The sequence below is a fragment of the Corapipo altera genome, unplaced genomic scaffold (assembly GCF_003945725.1).
Source record: "Corapipo altera isolate COAL_440 unplaced genomic scaffold, ASM394572v1 2b, whole genome shotgun sequence".
NCBI lineage: Eukaryota > Metazoa > Chordata > Aves > Passeriformes > Pipridae > Corapipo > Corapipo altera.
The window spans coordinates 27,460,491-27,488,130 of NW_020884874.1; the positions used below are offsets into that span (position 1 = coordinate 27,460,491).

At 37.2% G+C, this 27,640-nt stretch overlaps 1 protein-coding gene across 1 annotated transcript in view; it reads right to left on the reverse strand.

Annotated features, from left to right (window-relative positions):
* ESR1 (estrogen receptor 1) overlaps window positions 1-27,640 on the reverse strand; it is a 160,549-nt gene that overhangs the window by 15,468 nt on the left and 117,441 nt on the right. The window contains 1 exon segment of the mRNA XM_027634262.1: window positions 5,382-5,520. Coding sequence (XP_027490063.1) covers window positions 5,382-5,520 — 139 coding nt within the window.

Genomic DNA, 27,640 nt, shown 5'->3' on the forward strand with positions numbered 1-27,640 from the left:
GCAGAGAGACCTGGATGGGATGGGTAGATGGACTGAATCCAATGGTATGATGTTTTAACAAGGCCAACCGCCCATTTCTGCACTTTGGCCACAACAACCCTATGCAGTGCTACAGGCTGGGCACAGAGTGGCTGGAGAGCAGCCAGGCAGAAAGAGACCTGGGAGTTTGGACTGACAGGAAACTGAACATGAGCTAGCAGTGTGCCCAGGTGGCCAAGAAGGCCAATGGCATCCTGGCCTGGATCAGGAAAGTGTTGCCAACAGGTCCAGGGAAGTGATTCTGCCCCTGTACGCAGCACTAGCTAGGCCGTACCTTGAGTACTGTGTCCAGTTCTGGGCCCCTCAGTTTAGGAAGGACACTGAGGTGCTGGAGAGTGTTCAAAGAAGTGCAACTAGGCTGGTGAAGGGACTGGAGCACAAGCCCTGTGAGGAGCAGCTGAGGGAGCTGGGGTTGTTCAGCCTGGAGAAGAGGAGGCTCAGGGGAGACCTCATCACTCTCTATAACTACCTGAAAGGAGGTTGTAGCAAGGTGGGGGTTGGTCTCTTCTCCCAGGCAACCAGCACTAGGACAAGAGGGTATGGTGTTAAGCTATGCCAGGGGAGGTTTAGGTTAGACATTAGGAAGAAGTTGTTTACAGAGAGACTGATCAGACATTGCGCTGCCCAGAGAGGTGGTGGATTCACTGTCCCTGGAGGTATTTAAGAAGAGACTGGATGTGGCACTTAGTGCCATGGTCTAATTGACAAGGTGGTGTTGGGTCATAGGTTGGACTCGATGATCTCAGATGTCTTTTCCAACCTAGTTGATTCTGTGATTCTATGATATTTAGAGCCTTTGAGTAAGCTATGAACAGCATGATATCTGAATGCAATGAATCCTTTAAAAATATAATAAAACATGACTTTCTTATTCCTGAAAAAACACTACATTTTCTTCAAAATTATAAACAGCCTTTTGTCAGGCCTGACAAATATCAGCCCTGGTCTAATGACATTTTTAAAGCCTGGTTCTTGGGAACCCTCCAGACAGGAAACATCTGGTTTGTCCCACCAGAAACCTAAACCTTCTACTTCTAAATTTGCCTTATACAATATACTCACTTTCAAAAACAGAATACAAAAGACTTACATTTATCCTGGGCTTTCTTTGCTTTTATCAGGTACTGTACATTAATTGCAAGTACCGTGAGTGTGCCATTTTATTTCCTGATTGAGCCTGTTTTTCTAATCTATAATTATTGTCATTTGAGCATTTTTAATAGCATCAGTTGTACACTGTAAAAATGTACCAGTTATGTGTAACTGGCAGACTGTTAAAATTCCTGATTTTGAACCAAGACTCAAGTGTCTGCATAGTACATTAACAGAATAAGAAAGAGTGCATTACCCCACAAAATACACTGTCTGATTACAATGCAGAATGGGAACAGAAAGCAATAATGTGAGGATACTCATCCACAGAGATGACAGCAATCTATACACACTGGCAGCTTAATTGTTGAGTAATTATTTTTTATAGGCAAAGCAAAATTTTAAGAAGGAACTTAGAATTAATAAAAAAGAACTGCTTTACGGATATTTTCAAGGGTTCTTCCAACTGTGAACGGTCGCATAGGAAAATTAAAGAGGTATATATTTGAAAATGTAACAAGTAGGCTCTCATGGAATACAAAAAGACAGTCTCTAAAAGATCTTCAGAGACAAGATAAGCATATGTGTAGTATGACCCAAGTAGGAAGAGTGAGCTGGGAGAAAAAAAATCACTTTTATTCAAAAAAAGAGCACAGTTAGAATGTTATTTTTATAGTGTTTCAGACAGATATTAACAAGATAAGACTGTACTTATCTAGCCAAAAGATAAAGAAGTTGCAAAATATGATTTGATGTGACCTGAGCTTTATGTATAAATGTATAAATTACTACCTATCTTCCAAGATTGTTAACAGAAAGATTCTTTTAGAATCAGGAGAAGCCTGAATGCGAAAAATGAAAGGGATGTCCAAATCAGAGAGATGTTTGCCACCGAAAGGTCAGAGAGATAGAGAGGCATGAACAAAATATGGTAAAGCTCCATATTAACAATACTGAATTTCCACTAAATACAGAAAAACATAGGTTAGAGACAGATCTGGGTTTTACCATCTGCAGTTGGTGACAGGATTCTAGACAGTAGCTAAGTTAACATTTGCAAATGCTGTTAACCACAGATTCTTTTTCATTATTTAGATCCCTGTTACAGGGAAAGTGTGATGTGGATTCAGGACAGAATGCAGTGGATGAAAACACTGAAACCTGTGAAGAACATGCTGAAGAGTAAGGAGAGAAGAACAGATCAAAAGAAAGTATAATACAGCATTCATCTTTTCCATTATTGTAGCCATTCAATCAGATTATTTCATTATTTAGATCAACAACAAAGCTCAACTGGAACTGAAGCTGGCCAGAAATGTGGGAGACAATGAAAAGAGCTTTTTCAAATACATTAATGGCAAGAGGTAATAAAGAAATATAATTGGCTCATTACAGGATGAGGATGGTCACCTCACAAACAAGGACAGAGACAAGGCAGAGGGGTTCAACACTTTCTTTGTCTCTGTCTTCAACATGGATGATGGACCAAGGGGGTTTCAGTGCCCTGAGCTGGTGGACCATGACTGTGAGAATGATCAGCTCCCAGTCAACCCTGAAACTGTGCAGGATCTGCTGCTCCAGCTGGATCCCTGCAAATCTATGAGGCCTGATGGGATTCATCCAAGAATCCTCAAAGACCTAGCTGATGTCATAACGAAACCTCTCTCAATGATTTTTCAGAGGTCTTGGGGATCCGGATAGGTCCTAGCTGGCTGAAACACAGCAAATGTTGTCCCAGTTTTCAAGAAGAGCATGAAGAAGGACTTTGGAAACTACAGGCCTGTCGGTCTCACTTCAATGACTGGTAAAGTTATGGAGAAGATTATTGGGGAAATATTGAAAAACATCTGAAATACAACACAGTCATTGGTCACAGCCAGCACAGCTTCATGAGAGGAAAGTCCTGTTTACCAAAACTGATTTCCTCCTACGACAAGGTAACCCACCTAGCTGATCAAGGGAAGCCAGCTGATGTAATCTTTTTAGATTTCAGCAAAGCTTTCAATGATGTCTTGCACGGGATTCTTCTGGACAAGATGTCCAGCACACAGCTGGATAAACACATCATGTGGTGGATGAGCAACTGGCTCACGGGTCAAGCATGGAGAGTAATAGTGAATGGGGTAACATCAGACTGGTAAGGCCCTGTTCTTTCAATATCCTCATAAATGACTTGAATGTAGCACTGGAAGGGACACTAAGCAAGTTTGCAGATGACACAAAACTGGGAGGAGCTGTTGACTCCCTTGAAGGCAGGGAGGCCCTGCAGAGAGATCCCAACAAATCAGAGGAATGAGCAATTATCAACCATACAAAGTTCAATAAGAGAAAGTGCTGGACCTGGAATGGGGCAACCCTGGATGTTCCTACACATGAGGGAATGAGATGCTGGAAAGCAGTGCCACAGAGAAAGGACCTGGGGTTGAATATGAGTCAGCAGTGCCCTGGCAGCCAGGAGGGCCAACCGTGTCCTGCAGGGCATCAGGTAAAGCATCGCCAGCTGGTCGAGGGAGGGGATTGTCCCATCTGCTCTGCACTGGTGTGGCCTCACCTTGAATATTGTGTGCAGTTTTGGGCACCACAATATAAGAAAGTTATTAAGCTCTTAGAGAGTGTCCAAGGAGGACAACAATCGGGAGGCCTGGAGACACACCATCTATAACGCTGCTAATGCTTTTGAGAAAGCACGCAGGATCACTCTTGAGGAGAAAAGACAACACAGAAAGAATCGTGCCTTGCAGAATATACCATCTAAGGACTCTTTCTGCTGTGCCTTTTGCAACCGGACATGCCTGTCTCATATTGGCCTTTTTAGCCACCAACATGCTTGCAACAAATGTGGGTAGAGCCCTCCCCAAATCTTCGTTCGCGAAGCCCAGCCACGATGATAGTTCTATAGCTCAGAGACCATGTGCTTACACAAGCAGAATAGAGTTTTTCCTAATAAATACTTCTCTAAACTATAAAATATTATATTTTATACTGTAAGGCATTATCAATTTTATTTTACTAAAAAACTAAAAATAAATCTGATTTTTTTGCAAAGAGCGGACAGGGGAATCAAAGGACTAACACCGCACAAAGGCAACCATGAAAACTCAGGACCCCGCAGTTAAGAAAGTTGATCAAAAGACATTTTTCTGCTATTAAGCATTTTGATTAATTTACACAGCTAATGGTTGCAGTAGCTGGAGGCACTGCCCTTGACCTTCTTTTTCCACCCCTCTGCTGTATCTCACTGCCCCTGAAGATATATGAGGTGATCAGAAGCTTGCCCAGCTCTTATCTGCCTCACTGTACTACTCTGTCTCCTCAGCTCAGCTCTTCCTCCACTCCCAAATTGCCACAGGATGCCAAACTCTGCCCTGAAGTGATCAGTGTGCACATATAAGCTCTCTCCTTCCAACTCTGCTGTGTGGGCAGTAGCCTTCAACTAAGAGGAGTACCAATAGCTAAGATGACCATATCCTAACTAACTTTTTCTGAAAATTTTAACTGAAATATTTTCATGAAATTTTTCCCATGACTAAGCAAAATAGAACTTGAGTTTGCATTAAGATATCTAGAAAATATGTTTTAAATTATCAGTCTTTCTTCTTTTATTGTGAAGACTGCCAGCTAAAATTATAGGATATTCTTGTACAGTAGAGATGCATATTTTTCTCTGTCAGAAATACCTAGAGCATATTAGAAAGACTGGCTAGAAAAGCCTTAGGGAAGCAATCAGGTATGTGTTTGATATATTTGACTCCAGTTTTCAAGGAAAAAAATCCAAAACTTAATGTTTTCTCTATAAATAAATAATACAATTGAGACTAAGGATTTTCATCCAAAATTTTGGCTGGCTGCTTGGATAAATCCATTCTAACTAAGAAAAACTAGGTAGATTTTAGGTAAGCAAAAATAAGTATCTGAATTAAAGTGATTAGCATTGAGTATTTAATTTTAATTAGTTTTGCAACAAACAGTACAGATTATAGGATGCATTTACTGCTGCCTTTGAAAGAAAGCGCTTCAACCAGCAGATGAATTTCAGATGTGTTACTTGTCTAATAAATGACCAGCATCACATTCCAGAGCATTTCCACATTTTTCAGAGTTCCCTTTCCAGTTTCACTTACTTATAAGCCTGCTTGAACATGAAGTACTGTCAAACTGTAGTATTGGTGATATGATTATGAGCTAAAAATTAATCTGATTGCAGCAGCAATAAATTAATGTAAATAATTCACAGCAACATGCAGACTGACCTGTCCAGTAATAGGTTAGGTGCAAATAAAAGCTTTCCTGGGTGTTCCATGGAGCGCCAGACTAAGCCGATCATCAGTATCTCTAACCAAGCACATTCCAGTAGATGGACCTGATCATGGAGTGTTAAATCCACAAATCCTGAAAGAATAAATAGAAGACAGTAAAAACACTCCAGGTTTTGTAAGTGGAACAACATTTTTCAGAGAACCAGGTTAAAAAGTGCATTAAAGCTGGATAACCAAAAGGAGAAAAAAAGAGACATCTTTTTTCGTTTTGGGCTGAGTTTTGTCCATTACTAGATCCATCCTAATAATTATTCCATCCTACAGAACAGTCAGTATTTTCTGACACTCTTTGTTTCCCAGCCGTACGCTTTGCCAAAAGCAGAGCAAGAGCCAGGACAGCATCTCTATCCCCACACCTATTGACAGTGGCCTGGGAAGCCAGGTGCCCACTGTAGAAAGGGGCATCTCTCCACCTCAGGGCCACGTTGCTTGGGGTATGATGGAGGTAAAATAGAAAAATGCCTTACAAAATTAAATGACAGCTCTAATTAGCTAACCCCAGACCAATTTTCCTGGTGGAATGCTGTTTTATAGACTCATGAACAATTCATCACACTGCGAGTGCTGTACTTGTGTGGAAGAGGGCCCAGATATAGCATTTCAAATAAACTAGTAAGCAAATGCTGATCACTGCATTCAGAATTCACTGATGAAACACATGTTTATGTTTCTATTGGTATATAGCACCTGGAGGAAGGACGTGACCTCTCTTATTCTGTATTTAAACACTGGAAACAATGAATGCAAAATTAAGAGATTGCTTATAACAATAATAAAAAATACTAATATGAGAGAATAATGATGAAGGTAGATATGAAAACATAATCGCAGTGGTCCTTCCTGTGTTCATTACATGGAACAGATTGTATTATTCTCTATTTGAGTTCCTCACTTTTCGTGAATGTTACCTTCAATCCAAAGGGGAGATTGTATAGTTCAATTCATTAAACCTTGCATAACTAATTCCTTGAAATTAGAAGGAACTTCCTAAATTGAAATGTGTAGAAGTTCCCTTAAAAGAGATCTTATTTATCTTTTCCTCAGTGTTATGAGTGTAACACATTATTATATAAACTTTGTCATACTTTTTCTTATTTGGTACTTATTATTTACACTAGTCTTCAGAATAGAGGTTAGAGGGTAAACTACCTTACCAGTCCAGTAAATGGCAGGATTTTCCTTCTGTGTTGTGTCCTCTCTAGAGGTATATACTAAATCAGGTATATTTGAGGAATATACCTGACATACTCTCAAGTGCTATCTTGAGAAAAAGGAAGAAAAAAAGGTACGTGTTTTTAAAGATAAGTGTTGTGCTATGAAATATATTTTTCAAATAACAAAGAGGTAGAGAAGAAAAAAAATACAGTTCACAATAACTTTAAAAATACTGTTATGTTTGGTAAAACAGTTGTTGATATAATTATTTTTAATGAAAATATCTAAGAGAGCTAATCAACCTATTCACAAAGAATCATTCAAAAAAAGGAAATAGCTTTGACATATCTGAAATAAAACTCACCTATCAATCATTAGAAGTGAATTTAGACAGTTACATTACCTGCTGTTTTTATGAAAGTGGTAACAATAGGAGAAAAAATAATTGCCTTTTCCTGTATTTCCCCTTTATTACCAAATACAATTTTCAGACTTCAAAGACTGATGGAATGGCATTTATCTGAGTCACCAAACAGCCTGAACAATAGAGCTGAAACTTAAAAGAGCAACACTCTTAACAACAAAGCATTGGTTACAGCACTCAAACAAAACTGGCAGAAAGAAACTGTCAGTATATGGAGAACAAATAATAACCCCCATGTTTCCTTTTAAGTATTACCTTAGTATGACAACACATAATAATGTAGTGTTTTTTCCTACGCTTGAAGAGTATGACAGAAATACAGGGACACAGATCCAGGTGTGGTGTCTGAAGTTTGAGATCAGTGCCTTACAAGTCAATTATATTGCCATCATTTCACATGGCCGCATACTTTCCTGCAACAGATTGTTTTGACTGTTGCAGAAAACCTGAGCTTGTTACAACAGTGGCAATTCACTTTCCTTAAAACTCTGCCTATTCTACAATATTCTGGACACCAAAATGCTTTGCTTTGTCTCCACACTGTCTCAGTCTTTATTTTTGTTATGTTTATCCTCAAACCCCTTTTAAGCCCTTTTTATTAGCTCTATTTTTCCCATCGCCACAGATGAAATTCAGATTGCATTGAGGCCAAGTAATCTACACAAAAACTAAAGAGAGAAAGTAAAAAATAAAGCTAATAAATTACCTCACTAATACTGTAGACCAGTGATATCTTGTTGGCCTCCTGAGAATAGAAATATACTACCCGACATCTTTTAAAGTAACTGAATGTGAATACTTTGCATTAAAAAGTCCTAAAAGGATTGGTCAACAATATTAATGTTGTCTAGAATTTTAACTACAATTTCATAGAATCATAGAATCAGTTGGGTTGGAAGGGACCTCTGAGATCATCAAGTTCAACTCTTGATCCACTACCGCCGTGGTTACTAGACCGTGGCACTAGACCATGGCACCTTTCAGCAAAGTTAAGAAAATTTCAAAAACCTAGGAATGGAAAGAAAAATTATTGTGGGTCCATAGTTCAAAGAATTAAATGATCACTAAGCCTGACACCTACCTTGGGTATCAGAGCTAACACAAACTTTGATTAATTCAGGTTTAGAAGTCTGTATTATAATAATACATATCAACAGTAGTTCATAGAAAAAACTTATCAAATTGCCTTGATGGCTTTTTTACATGACATTTTGAGTTTATTATCTTGCTATAGATAAAATTAGTGAGTTAGTTGAATTGATAAAATTAAACATCTTGTCCAGAGAAGCTGTGGATGCCCCATCCTTGGAAGTGTTCAAGGCCAGGCTGGACAGGACTTTGAACAAGCTGGTCTAGTGGAAGGCATCTCTGCCCATGGCAGGGGGGGTGGAGCAAGATGATCTTTAAGGTCCCTTCCAACTCAAACCACTCAATGATTCTATGAATTAATAGTTTTGAGGAAACTGAGTTCTATGAGACATTTGATTTGTAAAAACATGCAACACATTAAATGAATGAAAATATTTTAAATTACATATCTCAGTATGGGAAAAGGGTAATAATAAATTGAAGTGTTCCTAAAGAAAGGATATACAGTTCACCTCTCTACCCTAGACAATTTTTTAATGATGACAAGTAAAAAACAGAAATCATAATTCAGATGTCCTGTTGGCATGTGGGAAATAATGCAAAAGCAGGTTGATAATGTAAGCAACGTAAATCACTCACTAGCTTCATCATAAATTTAAACCGAGAACATTCAACATATTTAGAAGACAAAGTTATAATATAACTATACAGTAGCAGTTATGAAAAGGAGATGGAAATGATGGAGAAATATCAGTCCAGTTCAAGCTACATCTAATGGAGACACTGAACTTGATAAAAATCCAGGGAGAGCATAAGAAAGTTGAATTACCTCGGTGTTACCTGAATCTGGTAACCATCCTTCAAGTGGGATGAGAAGTTGGACAGAATGGTAGAGAAACATCAAAATGAATAAAGCATTGAAAAATACGCCCTCTAGTGAGGAATAAAAGGAATTTAGTTACTCTTTGTGAAGCTAAATACTCTAGAGGGGTTAAAGGACAGCAATGGGTAAATATCCAAAGAAAAAGAGAATAGCATTACAAAAAATAATAAGATAACACAGAGAAGTTCATGCTGGAAACTAAATCTGCTCCAAGTCAGACTACAAAAGAGGGGCTATTGTTAACAACAAAAGTAGTTATTATCTAAGTAACATATTAAGTTTCCATGAATTTTCTATCATTAGAAACATTAATCAAGATTTAATGATTATTTTTAAGACAAAGTCTTGTTCAAGCAAGTTAATTCAGAATAATGTCACAGAAGGTTAAATTAAACTATGAATAAATCATTAATCACTTCATCATTTAGAGCAACTTTAATGTTGCTGAAATTATGTGTAGATGTGCACAGCATTCTCAAATATCAGTGTTCTTTTAATGTTGGCAAGTTTTGAAAAGTATTCAAAAAGTATTTTTTAATTCTAAATTTTTGGTTACTGTGCTTTAAGGAAGAAGAAAGACATTCACTTCACTGTTGATAAATTAATTAATTGCAGTTTGGATGTAACCTATCTCTGACTCTATACACCAGATTGACCAATTGCATGACATTATGAGACATATCAAAATCCTCATGCAGCCAAAGCCCACAAGACCTAGATTGCCACTAATCCATTCATCTATTATATGGTTGGTAGGAGAAAGACACTTACAGAATAAAGCCATGGCTAGACCATCTTTTTTTTCAAATAAAGATAAATTAACAGCATTTTCAAGTGATTACCAACAACAAACACAATGATCATTCCACGAACTCTTGTATGAATAAGGAAATCTGAACTTCTGAAAAGCCAGAATGGTCTTCAGAGTACTCAGCTAGGAGTAGGTGGCAAATACAGTTATGTGTAGAACACAAAACTGTAATTTCCAAATTAAACTGACTATCCTTTCTAATATAAAGCAGCAGTACGTGCTGCATCAGTGACAATGACATAAATCTTTTCTCTTTTGGACAATAAGACAGCACAAAGCAGCAGTGGGTCCATGGAGGAAAAGCTACTAAAAGCCCTGTTGTGGCAAGCATGGTTCTCTAGGGATGGCATTAGATTTGGGATTCCAAAATTGTGTGATCCTACCATCCTAAAAAAATGAAGGCAGTAACCATTTACAATAGGTATGAGCAAATCTCTCTGTAACCTGGAAGTTTGGGTAGCTGCCCAAGAGCAACACAAGGACTGCTGGAAGCAATATTCAATAAAGCTTACAAACCTGAGAAGAGAGAAGTAATTTATGCAATAAATTGCTTGATTGCAGTAAGGAACAACAGAAAGCTCAGATGATTTTCATTTATTGCTACTGTTAGCATACATTATGAACCCTGAAGTCCTCTGAAATAACCACTACCTACATATGCATTTGTATATATATATATGTGTGTAAAATCATAACAATCATTTTGAAACTAATAAATTCATCATTTGTCTCAGTGACTTTTGACCAAATAAGCAGCTTTCTGTTTTATCAAAAACAATTTCTCTAGCAATTACCATTCTCTGAGACCCAATAGCAGCATCACTGCAGATTCAATCCTACAACAGTAAGTCCTCCAGTGGGTCCTTACTACCATTTGGAAATCATTATCACAATTTTGCAGCTTCTACTCATACTCATAAGACATAACTACAGGGTGTTCAAACTGTTCAAAATCAGTCACACAGAGGTGAAGACAAATGACAGAGAAACCTTTTTACATCTGATTCAACTCTAATCCAACCTATATGTTTATACTATATCTCTTAATTAATATGATGGATACCTAAAATATAAATGTCAGCCAATTCTTGCAAGACAATAAACAACATTGTGCCATAAAGAATGACTCCATGTCCAGATGTTTTGAAGGAAAGTAAAGTAAAAGCAATAAATAGTTTTAAAAGCAACAGTGAAGCTCCATCTAGCAAAGTATCCCATTTACAACAGCAATTGATACCACATGCTTATGGCAAAACTTGCAGCAGGAGAAACATATGCTTCTACAGGAAGTTTTCTCAGGCTCCAGAAATATATGGTTTGGACTTGCAGAGCCAAAGATGGTCTTTTTGTGTTATCCTGCTCACCTTTGAAACAATCTTGTCCTTCTTGGAGCATTTTCCAGTTAAACTATGTTCTTTCAGAGACAGTGAGACTAGAACTGCACAGGTTTTCAGTCTGCCCTTGTCTTCATCACATTAGTCAATAACATCCATAATTTTTATCACCAATATTCACATCCTTTTTTTCCAGCTAACTTATTAGTAAGCTGAACAACATATGCCTAACTATTGATCTTCAAAGGTTCTCTCTTTCCTAAATGTCCTGCCTGCTTGCCTGTAAAGTCTTTAACTTGATAGTAACATGAAAATCTTTAGTATTTCCTCTAGCAAAAAAAAGGATGTTATACTACGCAAAATGTTGTGGGAAATCAGAACACTCCTACATTGTGTGTTTTAAATCTGCACAGGCAGACAACCATTTTTTTCTTACTGCACTGTTTTGAAAAGTGGTAACAACCACAGAAAAAGGCTGTTATTTACAATTCAGTACAGTATCTCAATTATGTGATGGTCATGTAATAGGCAACATTTGGAACAAAACACTAATTAGGTTGGCAAAGACAGGAGGAAAGTAGTGGTGGGTGCTGCAACATAATTGCTAGCAACCATCCAATAAAACAACCAAATTAAGAGAGGTTTGTATAGAGAAAAATATCTAAGTGGATGAAAGGCAAACAGCAAAATAATTCCTACGGCAAGTTCTGTTCTCAAAAAACAGCCAGAAAGAGGAAAAACAGCATCTGTTCCTCATAACCTAAAGCACATTGGAGGACCAATACCTCAGTCACCACTGTTTGATTAAGTGGTGAGATCTGTGCCTGCTGTAATGCCACAAGCTTGGTGTCCAACCTCTCCACTTTAAGCAGAGTGGTGAGACAGCATCTAGGCATTTATCTAGCACATAAGATGATGTTTTGTTCTGAAATTGCATGGATCACTCAGCCTCTGCAACCCTGCAGGCTGAGCCCTGAAACCTCTTAGTTTAAGAGGTGGTTAAAACCCACACCTTGACTACAGCCTTGCCTCTACACAACAACGGCAGAGCAAAACAGAATCCAAAGACAAGTGAATGAGAGAATCAAAAACACTGTTTTCCTTGAGCCTTGGTATTCACACAGCTATTTCTATAATGCTACTTATTCTTAATTCTTTCAACAGACCTTCAGACCAAAATTATAAGACACTTTTATTAAATTCTCCCTCCTGAGGGCACTTACAGTGTGACGTATTGTCATACTGGCTTAATTGTTTACACACCACCAGTGTTTTAAATCAAGACTTATTTTGAAGACTGAATATTAAAGATCTCTAAACCTCAACATTTTCAATCCAAATATTTTGCTAAAAGAGTAGTCTCATTATTTCAATTTTTTTTAAAGGGATATTGCTTTTGTTTCTGTAAATGCAGTCAGAAAAAAATTAGCTACAATTTACTGAGTTCTGGGGAGGAAAGTCGGAAAGGTAAACATACAGCAAGTGGCATAGTTGTAAGAGCCTCTAACTACTTTGTCTGCTTTTTCACAATTCTCTACTTTTCCTGCCTGTATAATTATAATATAGCAGAACACCAATCCAAACTCACACATTGCCTTGTCTAAGTGTAAACAGTCTGTCAGAAATTAAATGAATTGAGATCAGGGAGGACAGCATCTGCTCTTAATTACTGTTAATTCCTTTTAAAAATTACATTTGCCATTTTCAGCCCTAATGGTTTTAAACTTCTTTCAGAAAAAAAAAAAAAAAGATTGCAATTTACAGGTGTAAACTTAATATAGCTTAGGAATGTTTGGGGGTTTGGGCAAAACTCAAGAAGTCAGAAGGCTCTGCTTTCACAGTCTGTATTCATACTGAAAGTCAAGATCAGGCAAGCTTTTACTCTTCTCCTCTACCAGAGGTTTCCATCCTCCTTGAACTGGCCTAATGAGACCTGCCTTACAGTTTGGCATATGGACCACCCCAATCAAACACCCTACCTGACACTGTTCCCAGAGCAGGATGCTGCAGGGAAGTCACATTTGTCACTTTTATTTCAGATCCCATTTCTAGGAGCTGGTCTGACCTGCTTCCACTTAAAAGCTGCACCATGATGATTCCAAAAAGTATTTCTCAGATAAACGAGAACCACTTCAACTGCTTTCCGGGAATAGGTAAAGTTATCACAACTTCACTCAATGCTTTCTGCTTACACAAAAAGTGCATACTTTTTCAGACCCGTCCAGTCCATATCTTTTCAGGATGAGGAGTCTAAAATTTTCCTGAGGCCAATCCTGGTCCAAGTAGCCAATGCAAACTCAATACTTTACACTAGGTCCAATTTGGTTTTAGGGCTCTGGAAACACTTCAGGGGTAGTGACAGACAATTGCCACTGATCAGAGACACAGTCTCTTCTGGCAAACCCTTGTTACATTTTTATGAAGTACTGATGCCTTGCCTGAGAGAAACATGAGAATTCTCCACCACACCACCAGCTTGGCTGGCAATGTTCCTAGGGGGATGGACTATGTGCTGAAGGTCTGCAGGAACATCCAGCCTGGGAGCCAGCCCTTAGCTGTGCAGTGTTGTTGTGAGTTTTGGGGAAAGTAAGTTCTCCCTGAACACCAGTACAAGCAAATTATTCTGTAGGATTTATTTGACTGCCTGAAGAAGATGTGTCCCATGCTGGTGGATGGTCAGGCTGTGTGTCCAAAGCTCAAGACTTCTTCCTCACTGTGCTCTCCCAGGCGCAGACACAGACTGGAGATGAGACAAGCTGGGTAGTGTTGTAGCTCAAGCCCGTGGTTGACTCAGGAAACAATCTCAGGGAAGCTAAGTGCTGTCAAGTCCTGACTTTCTCGCATATGTCACTGTGTCTGCCTTGACTAAAACGCAGGTGGTTTTTTGCAACAATTTCGCTTGGTTAACCAAAGATTATTCCAGAAAGTCCATTAGCAGTACCAGTTAACACAAATACATAGAGGCCTTCCATCAGGGAACATAATAAAAGTAATTGGCACTCACATAACACTTTACATTTTCAAAGGGCAGTAAAACCATTAAGTATTATTGAATGTATTTTATAGATAGAACACAGAGAGGTTAAGTGCCTCATTCAGGAGGAGGCAGGATTAGGACAGAGGTGTCTCAGCACATTCTCTCGTCCTTTCAGCCTCAAAAATCTTTGGTTTGGAGAAGCTTCCTTGAGTTCAAGTGCAAGTTCTGTTTCTTGCAAATCAGTAAAAAGCAAAAAAAACCCCAAACCTGAAGCAACTGAACTTTTTTCATACAGAAAAAGGAAAGAAAGCCTTACCAAGCTGGAGTTGGGGGGGGGGAGGAATTATTTAGATGCAAGCAGAAAACCCGTATGCAGGAAATTATACAAGTATTAACTCTTAATCGGTCTTAAAACACTCATTAATGCAGGCAAGGCAACTACCTATATAAAACAAATCTTGGACCTAAGTTTTCTTTCACCTCTAAACAAGCAGTTTTAAAAGTTATTAAAACAAGAACAAATCTTGCTAATCATAATAATTATAACAACTACTACTGTATAAGAATATTGCTGCCTGCCAGTTGGTTAGTGAAAGTTTATTATACTTGTTTCATAAAGCAAGAAGGGAGACATACATATATTTTCTGTACAGAAAACAAGCACTTCAACTGATCAACAAAAGGTGATGTTTGTTATTACATGCAAAATTCCTACAGCACTATACAGCACTTATTTAAAGCATGTTAATGATCATTCATCCCTGGACTGTAATTGAGATTTCTGATACTTGGGGTACCCTTTGACAACACTAAAATGCTATTTTATGGCTCTTTTACCACTGAGAACTGTGCCATTTCTCAGGGGGTTCAGGCTTGCAAATAAAAAGCACAGAATGCTATCTGCATACTGAGAATGGAACAATAGCAGCTGCTCCCTTTGGTTTTGAGTGTAGGAATGGCCCATCACCTTCAGGTGAAGGCTTTTCATTGAAGGGTGTCCTCTGAATTTTTCCCTGCACAGGTGAAGAAGGATACTACACAAAATTTATTATCTGCCGACTAAAAGAGATAGTATGAAGTAATACATCTTTTCTTTATTGTCTCTGCAACAGTTAATTGCATGACATTAAACCTATACCAGTACTCAGGCCAATTTACAACAGTACTCAGGCTAGTTGCAAGTTGTTTAGAGGAGGGTTACTGGGACTTGTCATTTTTTTTAAGAGGTCACAGCTATGCAAAATGTTTTCCATCAAAAGCAGCTCCAGCTAAAATAATTTCTGTGGCTGGTTATGCATTCTTGACTGACTTTTATGAACTCAAAAGACATGCTCATAAATACAAGCTGTCTTCTCTACTTCATTCTTTCCCCTTCTGCCCTTCCCCACTCCACAAGGGCTGTCACACTCCTGATCTCTTCTGCTGGTTTAAGTGTTCAGACAACTGATGAAATAAACGGTTAAGAAGGAAGAGCATGAAAGGTGAGCAACGGGCAGCCAGGGTGCACCAACCACCTCAGATGGTTTACACTTTGTGTAAATCTACCCTAAGACTTGAGGTCACATCCAGCATAGCTTGGATTTTTTTATATATATATACTGCTGCATCCAAGAGAATATTAGGTTTTCAGCATTTGTTTGACCTTCAAAGTACCAGGCTGTGTTCCAATCACAACCTAAACCAAATGTAAGTTATGGTTTTGTGGCTGTCAAAAAAAATCACTTGAGGCAAAAGGTCTCATTAAGCAATCACTCTTTGAGCAATCTGCTTAAGCAATCACAGTTTTTAAGTAAACTGGAGGGGGAAAAAGAAGTAGACACAGGGAAACTCTTTCACAGCTTTTTAAAGGACCCCAGCATGCTCCTGAGAGGTTTCAAATGGTTGCTTTAATACACAATTATTAGGGGAAAACTTTAAAACCAAACATCAAAGGCTTCCCAGTTGTTTTCCTCTTTTACAGAGAGCACTTACATGCTTTTCTTACATCCTCTTACTAATTTTATAAGCACTTGATTGGATGGGACAGTACCCTAATAGTATCAGCAAAAGCAGCAAGCTGCATTGTGGTCCATATGGAGCCCTGTCTGGAGCTGGCTTGGGCAGCATTGCATGCCTGGCTTTCACTACAGCCCTGGGAGACAGACCTTGCTAGAGGAAGAGGTTCTGAAAAACCTCAGGGTGGATAAAGGCAATGCAGATATGTCACATGGTCTAGTGGTAGTATAAGGGGCAGGATAAGGATGGTAACTGAACAAAACTAGGTTAAAGTAAGCCTGGAAACCTATTCTACCACAGGCTACTCTACCACATTTCTACTTCTCTGCATCTCACTTTTTCCACAAATGTTAGGATATAAAATATTTCCATCGTTCCATTTTTTATCCTGTTTGTTCCTTTAATTATAACAGCTATATGAAAGACTTAAAGGTCATCATAACACAATTAAGAACATTTTAGAAAAGAGATAAAATTATATTTGCAAGGTAATACAATCAATGGCCAGCTTCAGCCACTTTTCTAAATTAATATTAGTTATTTATTGCAGGAATTAGAAGCTGAAATTAAGGATTATTAACTCTATTCTTGCTGAATGTCCTTAAAATCCTGATTTCATACTTTTGATATACCTAATACTTCAGTTTAATTCTTTAAGAATTCAAGTTTCACTGTTTCAATTTATATCTCCATCCATTTCTGGAAGCTTGAGAAATGTCACTTTTTAATTTAACACTTTCTTTGACTACAACAACTTTCACATAATGAAACTGGGAGAGCTATGGTCTCCCCTTCTTCATTCATAAAATGCAGTGAACAAGGCACTAAGCTTTTTGTTCCACAATCTCTTCCATCCCAGGATCTACTGTCTTAACCACTTAACCAATTAACATTCATTGCAGTAGCATCTGGAACTAGCAGAAAAGAGGATTATTTTGCAACCCAAGAAAAAGAGGGAAAAACCGTCAAGTTTGTAGTGAACTAGAAGATTAAAACTGCTTCAAGACTACAAATAGAAATTGCTCAGAACATAATGTGCTGTACCCAAGAAATGAGGCATAACCTCAGAGTTCATGGTCTGGTCATTCTTTAGAGTCACTAGGAAATAAAACTAGCTTGACTAAGGCACCTGCATCCATTTTATTTCTTAGATTATTCACTTCTGGTGAAGTCTTATTCCTGTCTATTGCACTTGTAGACAAATAATAGACATTATATATCTATAGTTTAGCATTCATTACATTGGCTGGTACCTACATCAAAACAGAAACACAAGCACATATAAATGAGATTCAAACGTTTCTTTTCCCTTCTATTCTTTTCACCCCTACATGACTGGTTTTGAACAGAACCCAATCTCTGAAAAAATTATCCAAGAAATTCTAAGGACACATCAAAGAGAAGAAAGACAGCAAAATTAATTGCTGCAATTTCCTTTAACCACTATAACAAGAAGAGTATTTTAGCAGTTGTGTAGGAGTGTCATCATAAGACAGAGCAAAGGAATATTTTACAGGGAAAGCAAGACACTGGAATGCAGTTGGCCATTTATATTGACTTTCTTGTCCAAGTTATCAAGCAGCATGTTTCCACAAAACACATCATTGTCTTAAGCCCCTTTTGTTGCACACTCTTCTTCGATGGGTAACAAACCCAAGGCAGATTTCAGCATCTGCAAAGCCTTAGGCACCCTCAGGAAACTGTTACACGTTGCGTGGTCTGGGCTCAGGTGTGCATACAAAACACAGGTGTTGCACTTGGGGAACAAGGACCTTGACTCAAGGTCCTGTACAGCCTGCTGAGACATCTGCTGAAGCTAGAGCTAGTTGGAAGCACTCTGACAATGCATTTTATGTTGGAAAGTGACAGGCTGACAAGTTTAAAACACTCTGGAGAACTTCAGATTTCACAAAATGAAAATAAATAAATAAAAGAAGCTGGTTTCTATCTGTCCCTCTCAGCTACCTCATCCTGGTTTTCAGCACTCTACTAGGCACCTATTCCTACTCAGTATTGAGAAAAGTACCTAAATTTCTAGGAAATACAGGACTCTTTTTTTCCAAAATCATTTTCATTTTAAACAGGTGACTAAAATATTTGAAATCTTACTGGTCAACTCTATCATGTTGAATAAAATGTTTCATTTCACCCAAAAAGGTTATTACCTAGCAAAAAGGTCCAAAAATTTCATTTTATATTGAGTGAAAATGTTTATTTTTTGTTGTTTGTACCTTCCATGAAACAAAGAAACTAATTACTCACACAACTATGATGGAGACATCTGGAAAAGCTTTGGAACAGTGCACAAGCTCATCCAAAGTGACTGGACCTATAAATTCCATTTATCATCCTTTGCCAGGACTAGAAAGTTGTATGGAATTCCATCACATTAAAAAAAAGTCACTTTAATATCTTCTAATAACTATAGAAGCAGAAATTAAATATTAGAAGAAAAAATATAACTTAAAATTCAGAAAGTTTTCCCTGGAATTTTAATTTTATATTTTTTCCAACTCATAAAAAAAGGGGTAGTTTTCATCCTCCCTCTTTCAGAGACATTTTGATCAATTTTGGTTTTCTTTTCTCTTTTGCCTGCTATGAGATGCAAATTTGATAGACTCCTCATGATGAGAAGAAACCTTTATCTTGAATCATAAATAGAGCCCCTTCACACAGTTCAGATAGAGACTAGGAGACTATTTTATGAATAGCATCACTGTACTGACCCTCAAAGCATGGTTTGGATCATATATAGAAGGCTGGGGGTTCCAATCCTTAGAGGCAGAGGAAGTGTGTTTGGTGTGGGAGACCTGAGGCAGCAAATATCAGAGTGTTACCCAAATGATCTTGCCCACATTTGATGATAACCAGAAGTTTATGGGTTATTGTTATATACTTTTACAGCTCATATATGTTTACATGCTCCCATAGCTACACTGTTGCCACTAGAAAAGTTACCAAGATGACACAAAGTCATGCAGTAACTGCAATATGGACACAACCATAATAGGTCACACAGAATTGATGTTGCACTATGATGGTGAAAGATGAACTTATAAAGAACTGGAAAAGAGACAGAAAATATGAAGGAACAATGTGGTTAAAACTTGTCAAGCAGATACCACAGCATTCTAACCTTGGATATGCTAAATATGACTATTAATGATCAGACAGCCCAGGCAAACAATGAGGTAGCAAACTATGAAGATGACAGAAAATAATTTAACTTAATCAGAACAAATAAAACAGGAATTTCAGGAATACTCAGAGAAGTGAATCACCTCCTAACTGTTTATGCTAAGTCAGGAATCAACCTAAATTTTAACCTTTTTCAGGCTGCATTTTTGCACATACAGAAAATCAAAGTGTGAACTGAAGAAGAGGAATGCACTAGGAAATTAAAAAACAAGCATAAAAATCTTAACATTATTGTCTTACACACACACACACATAAAAATAATCCTGAGTGTAAAATAAAGCATCGAAACACTTAAATATAGTCCTACCCATATTAAACATTAACTATTACAAAGCTGCTCAGAGACTCGGAATTCAAGAGACCCAGTGTCAGGCTGGAAGCTTTTTAAGAAGAGGGAAAACAGCTCATCAACACTATACTGAACTACCTCTGATATCCCATTGCTGAATTATTTCAGTCTTCCATCTACATGAAATCAGCACTTTAAAGTTACTCCACATTATCTGTAGATAAAATAACTCATGGAAAGCTGGTAACAGTTATTCCCTGTCAGCTGAAGAAAAGCAGACCTGAATTCATCAGACTGCAGTAATGGATTTTTACCAAAATCTCTCAGAAGCCCTATTACTGACAAATAAGGCACAAAAAGCCTCATCTGGAGTCTAAAGAAAAGAGCACTCTGACTGCACTGTCTACTGAAATAAGGCAGTAAGGGAAATGAATTTATTTTGCCTGGCACTGTCTCATTCAGATGTTCAAATGTCAATGTCTGTTTGAACCCTTGATTAGAAGTGGCCCCTTAAAAATAAAAATAAAAATAAAACACCAACCAAACCAACACACACAAAAAAAAACCAAACCAAAAACCTTTAACATAGACTAGGACAAAGGTAAAAAACAGACATGAAAGAGAACTGAGAAACATAATTGCTTTCAAACAAACGGCATAGTTTAATATACGACATTATTTCAGACTTACTTATAACTAATTTTTCTGTAGACATACTCAGTGGTATCAACAATCACATCTCAGGATAGATTTGCATAACATCTGGTAAAGTAGCATGTAAAACTTCGTAAAAGATAAGCCTTTTTTTTTTAAGAAGAGAGGCATACTGGCAAGGAGCATAATGAGCATCATAAAAAAAAATAGCGGATTTTATTTATATTTATGCCTGTAGCCTAAGAATCTTCAAATAAGGCAGGGGTGTGGGTGGGAGGAAGGTTGATTCACAACAAGGATATTTAATGTGCTTCACAGTTTGCCCATACAGCAGATAAGGTGATGAGATAACTGTTTAGAAATGGATGTGCTGTGGCAAAATTAACACAAGGAGGCATTGGCACGGTTAGCGCTTCCCTGTGGTAAAGCAACAATCTTCCCAAAAGGTTCGTATAAAGGAACGTAACCCTACATGTTTACCTGGGGGGAAAAAAGGTGCATTTAGTATTCATATCGGAGTCAATGATTCTCCATAGCTGTGTGTATATGAATACCAAGTGTGAGAAAAAAAATGAAGTCACAAGTAGCATTGATAAATATGCTGGATTTTCATGGGCAGATCTTCTGTGTCGGCTGAGAACCTCTCTATGTATACTGTTTTTAAAATGTGTGAGATATTAACCAATTAATACTAGTGTTTAATTCCACCATCACCAAATAAAACATACTAGAGCTTTCATTTTGCACAGACGTTGCAAAATCCCACCCTACAGAAGACTAAAAATCAACTGCTGATTCCAAAAAGGTTGCCACATACTTCTGTCATTTCAGGTCACTATTTACTAGCTGTATAGTGCAAATTTGGCCCAAAGAACTTTCAGAAGAATTCATCGCTTTCCTGAAAGACAAAGACAGAAGAACAACTTCTGAAAAATATGCACTAGAATCAGCAACAAACTAGCCAGTCTTTGCCTCCTCAGAAGTAAAGTATCTTGTATCCCGGGGATTCAAGGAAATCAAAGATCCTCTGTCAACTAGGATGCATCTTGAGTGAGGGGTAAATTACCATGCTACCTCTTCCTTATGACTCTCCAACCCCTTACAGCTGTGGCATAGCATTACAGAATATTTTACAGATTAAGCAGGAATATGCAAAGTAGGAGCTAAAGAACATCTATTTAGGCAAACAGGATAAAGGCTGTAAATGGTGCCAGTAACTGGAATATTCTTGTCCTTTGTACAGAGAGACTGGAAAAGATCACTCTGTAGAAGTAAAGAGAAATTAAATTAGAAAAAGACTTGCGCTAGAACTGTATGTTACTTTTAGCAGTATGACATGAATCTTTTTAGCACCATCATATTAACACTTGCCTGTATACTGCCACCCGCGCATTTCAATTCCCTCAACTATTTTGCCAAGAACTGGACTGGGGTACTCACACAAGTCATAGGCAAGCCAAAATACACACACACAAAAGATTTTTAACCCAGCTAAATCCCTTTACTTGCCTAACACAGGGGGAAGCAGAAAGCTAGGAATTGCAACTGGAATAAATACTGGTGAAATTACAATCTCACAAAGTGTGTCCTACAAGTGTATGTGATATTCATAAGAAATACTACCTCTTTAGCAATGAAAGGAGATTTCTTAAATTGGTCAGACATGTAATACTACTATAATAATTTATATTATTATGCCAATATTGAAATTTTAGGTCTATTCCAGTCAGTTGTTTCTAATACAATGAACATACCCAGTTAAGAGACCATTCAGCGTTTTAGTAAACACTTGGCTCCCATGCCAGCAGCCCATATAGCCACTTCTCTATTTGCAGACATGTTCTCTGAGGGACAGCAGCTGTTGCAGAAGATGCTTCATCAGGCTATTGATAAGATTTATTATTCTCTGGGGAAATTTTAATTAGTCTACTCTGCCACTTTCTCTATCTTTATGAATCAAAGTAAACTAAAATTTCTTGAATTTTGATTTTCCAAATCAACTCAAACACTCCAGAATGTAATTTAACAAGGAATACAACATTTTTAGTCTGTGAGATTTTGAATGGTACTTTTCCCCTTTTCTTACGACTTCCTACTGGATTAACTGAAGTTACAAACCAAAAATCTCAGGCCACAGAGAAAAAAAATCACTAAAAATTCTGCTGATATGCATTCTCTTTTTCAGAGATCAGTCTGCTCAGAAGGAATACCAGATACCTGAGAGAAACACTGGGTATTGCTGACACCCTGAGAAGTGCTCCTCTTGGGTGGGGGAAGGGAGATGGACACTGAGTCAAAGTCAAAATCTTGATTCCTTCCTCCTGTTTCCAAGGCTCCTCAAAAGGCTTAAGAAACTTTAGGTCTAGACCCAAAGTCTAACCACAGTGATAAATATGATAAATATTTCATTTCCATATCCCTGCTCAGGCCTGTGGCAGACACCCACATTTCTTACAAGGAATAGAACTTTCCATAAGGAAGACAGAAGGCAATATTTCCTTATGGCCACTCTTAGCTGAGAACAAACTCAAGCCAATCACATATTTCTCATTTCCTATTTCACTGTGGGATATTTTGTAACTGCTTTCACAAGTTTAAATTTGCAGCCATCCCTAACTAACACACAGACAAAACAACATACTCTTTACACACATAGTTCATTTCCTGGAGAGATAATCAAAGAAAACAAATGAGCTGCATAACAGATGTGTCATATAATGCACCACTGCAGCAGTACAGAGAGGGTAAGAGTCCATCCAGAAGTCACCTGCAATAAATCTTTCCTAATTATTTCTATGTAACTTAAAAATTCCTATATATCTGAGATTTTAGTGAATAACTCACTTGAACAGAAAAATAATACAGATGATATTAAAATAATCTCTGGAATAACCAGCTGGAATTACAGCTGATCGTGCTCAGATATATAGTACTGGAGAGAAACTAAAAGAATTAGGCTGAAGTTATTGAACATCAAGTAAAAAGGCCAATTTATGTGAATTATGTGAACAGGGAACAATGGATATGTGCACATGCACATACATATCGCATCGGTGCTTTCCAACAATCGCGTATTCTTTTTGTAAATTATTTTAAGAAATAAATAAATCAGGAGGGATTGTTACTTTCTGTTTACTTAGAGTGGAAATTAATGAGCGTTTCTTGGAAAGCTCCAGGGTTCAGCATAGCTGAAGACTCTAGGACAGATATATTCATCCAAGAGTGTAAATTATTTATCAGCTAAAGAAAAATAGCAGGAAATGTTTTTTATAAAAGGATCATATCTTTTAGAAATAAAATATTACAGTTTAAGTATTTAATTTCCTTAAGTTTTGGCTAAAAATATTAAGATTGTTACTGTGCATGTTAATTTTTGCCTCTTCATTTGCCAAGACCAATAGAATTTCATCTTCAAACACTTACTATCAAATGAACTTGTATGCTATTGAATGCCTAGTGAACTCCAATATGTAAGTAGTTCTTGTTAAAAGAATGTTAGCTCCTTCCTGCCTGTTTGCTGTTATTTTTGGTGTTATTTTTCAGTATAAGTATTTGTCAGTATAAGTCAAACAGGTAAATAAGATTACTCACAGTTAAGTAAACTTTGGTTAATGACGGTATTTTTTCTTTGAGACAGCTTGTTGGGAAGCCCCAAAATTCAAAACTTTGGAATTCAAATATTTCTTACGCTGAAAAGGCCTGAATAGGATCAGCCTTGTAATAGCACTGTGGGTCTGGATTTTAAAACCACTGTGTGATTCTATGATTCTGTGTGTAGTAATCTTAACAAATGTATTTGGATATGTGCATACTTGTAGAAAAAAAGGTTTATAGGTTCAGTTTGTCTTCAGATTTAAATTTAAATTTCAGCACATACTCATTCAGGGATATTTATATGGAAAAATGTATTTGAGATTCACACTGTAAAAAAGGCAGTTTTCTAAAAAAATCACCCAGAGTAGAACAGAATTATTGTGTTGAGCTAATAAATGGATGGTTTTGGATGCCTGTATTAATTGTTTTTCAAGCTACTCACTTCCACAAAGAAAGCAAGAAACTAAGACATCTCTGGGAAAACAAATGTTATAGTACTTAAAAGTAAATACTGGGTTCCAATTGTTATTGATTTATTGGACAAATGTTATGATGAATGTTGTTAGCTATATTTCCTTTTCTCTAAATATACGGAACACTTTATCTCAAAAAAAAAATTAAAAATTGGATTTTCACAGCATGTTACACACATTCATCTCCATTTTAACAGAAACTTATTTACTTAAAAGAAAGGCCATGGTAATTTTTTTGTTCTGGACACAGAGAACAACTACAGTTATGTAACATAAGTAAAACACAGTAATTTTCATTCTATGTTTATAAACTTGTATCCTATTATGGATTTCCTAGATTCAAAGAGGTTAGAAAGTTGGATAACAGGCTTGATTCAATAGCTTTTGGCAGACACCTCTCTACACAATGTAACTACTTTGTGAATGAGAGGACAATATAGCATTCACTATGAGTTACTCTGATGTTGGTTTTCTTAAATATTAGAAATAATTACTGATATTGATCGTGGTTTTTCATGCATATGAGGTAAAGCTTACTTGTGGCCACAGAATGTTGCTGAAAGGGATAAGAGCAGATGCACTTGCATAATGGCATCAGTACCTGACATCCTCGTCAGAATCTCTTTCTTCTTCTGGATAACAAAATAAAACCTGCAAAGCTAGAGAATTAGGTTTAGGAGTTTGCAAAAAAATCTAATAAGAATAAACAAAAAAATTATGAAATATTGCAAGATAAGTATTAGAAAACCCTCAAGGATATACTTCTGAGCTCGTTCAAAGGCTTTCTAAGAAAATATTCTTAGTGGTTCCCTAACTACTTTGTCTTTCCTAACTCTGTTCCCCTTGACTGAAATTTTATGCAAATAAAATTATCCTGTTTGAGTATATTCTTTTAATACCTACTGACAGGAAACACCTGGGTAAAGAGTGGGACATAAAGCTCAAAGACTATGGCTTGGAAGATGAAATGGTAGAGGATATTAAGTAGACCATATCTCAAGGCTCTTCCTGTGGCAATGGGAGCAGGCAACAACCAGACCCTTCCACTTGGAAAAGCCCCTGAACAAATTACTGGCCTCCAGCAGGCATGCTAAGAATGAGCTGTTGAATTTACTGTTGGCTCATGTGACTGATTCATAGCATCTTCTTCCTCTGGTCCTCTTGCACGTGTTCTTTACTTTTCTCACAGTTGGAGTCTCCCTGATGCTAGTCAGCTTGCTCTGATGCATTTATCTCCCCTTCTTTGTCCCTAACTCTAAGGACTCCCTAGAGTTTGAAAAACATTGCATTAGTGCACTTCTTAAATTTCCAATACCAGAGTTGTAATTCAGACCCTGATACTTTTTTTTCCTCTTGTTATCATTTTCGTCCAGTTTTCAGCTAGTGAAACCACTGCCTGTTCCCATAGATACCTGCAATTAAAGTTTATATTCCTTTGCAAGCACTTCTGCTGAACTTTTCCTTCTCAGTTTTGGCTTTCCCCATCTGACTCAAGTTCCTGGTGCATATAACATCTCCCGGTCCTTTAGAATCAGCACCTCTACCCCAGTCTCTCAAAAGCAAACCACTGTTTCACATTGTTTAATTCTTTTCTCTCATTAGAAGTTCTCTACAGGAGGAAATATACTTCATCATTTTTCAAAACTAAAAGACAATTATATAGATAATAAAAAAGCTACTTATAAGAGTTTTTCTCATACAGCACCCAGAAGATAGAGGAGGACAGGAAAGGGTGCTTGTTTGGTTATAGAAACATTAGAGAATAAAGATGCTTTACAGACTAACAAAACACAGGGATGAAAAGCTTTAACTTCAATGATATTAACTCTGCTGTCCTGCATAATCACACTATTGCATGATACCTGTCAGACTGGTGTTCAAATTCAAATGGTGATTGCCTTTTTTCTCTACAAAGGTTGATTCTTATCTCTTACATTCACAATAATTAATTGAAACTTCAGAGAAATTAAATTAGTAAAAAGCGATCATAAAGTAAGATCCAGATGCCTGTTATCATTTCTCTTTTGCTTATAGATTTGCTTCCTCTGTTTTTCACCTAAGAAGCCAAGGGAGCAGAGAGTATCACTTCAATAGATTAAAGAGATAAGCAAAGGGGTGGGTTTTTAAGAACATTTTAGAAATCTCCACAACAAGCTAGTTAGGCAATGGAGAAGAGTCTATAAAACAGATATTATGGAAGGGTTATTAAAAATTGTTACACGAATTGTAATCCATTCCTTTTTTAAGCTAAGTGTAAATTATTGCCAGGAGGATCACTATACTTAGAAGCTCTGTAACCTATCCTGCACCTAAAGAGTTATAAACACATACCACTCTCATACAAGACTTCTTTCCTTCCACCTTTTTTGGGTTTTTTTTTAGTTTGGTGTCACTGAAGTGCAGTGTAAAATTGTGGCTATTGCTGGCCTCTTTACACATTGTTCCTAATTTGACAAACAGAGCAGTTTAGAAGGTCAAATAGGAAAACAATATCTTAAGAAAATAGCAACTTCTGTGGCTTTGAAATACAAAAAAAACAAACAAACAGAAAAAAAAACCAGTGCCAAAATCTTTATCTCCTCGGTTCATGAAGCCATAAAATAAGTACAGCACTGTGAATCACCGCAAAACTTCAAAGCCTGTATGCCCAGTGTACCATTTTAGGGCTATTAAGTTGTACAGCTACTGTACTTGTAGCAAATAGTTACACAAGATCTTAGCAGCAAAGCCAAAGATTTCACCCTCGGAACAAAACTCCCTTAAAGCTATACTCTCTACCACAGGCTCACCGTACAAGCTCGTAATGTCTCTTTTCAACCATCTTCAAGAGATTCTACATAAAGAAATTACTGATGATAACACTGAAAATGACAGCTTCATTTAGAAAATCCAGTACTCCAAACATGATATTGAACTATATACACAGTAAATTAATAACGAAATACAATAAGTTAATTCCTTTGACATATCAGCATTTCTGTAGAAAAGCAAAGTAATGGTTTTGCTCATTGCATCAGACCATGATGAAAATTCACTAAACTAAAAAACCTCATTCTGAAGGTGGTACTATATCCCCAAGATATAGTAAACCGAGAACATAGGAGGCGATATCTTTCAGGAATATATGATTCAAAATGACCAGAAGATTTATTCATCTATGCTGATACCTTGCCTACATTTGACTTTTAGCGATTTGTCCCAATTAAATGTTAAAAGGCTCAATTTATACGTGTATGTAAAGTCTAGCCCATCACAATCTGCTTTCACCCACCTCATGTACAGCTCCCAGATATTCCAGCTGGCTGGAATAATCAGA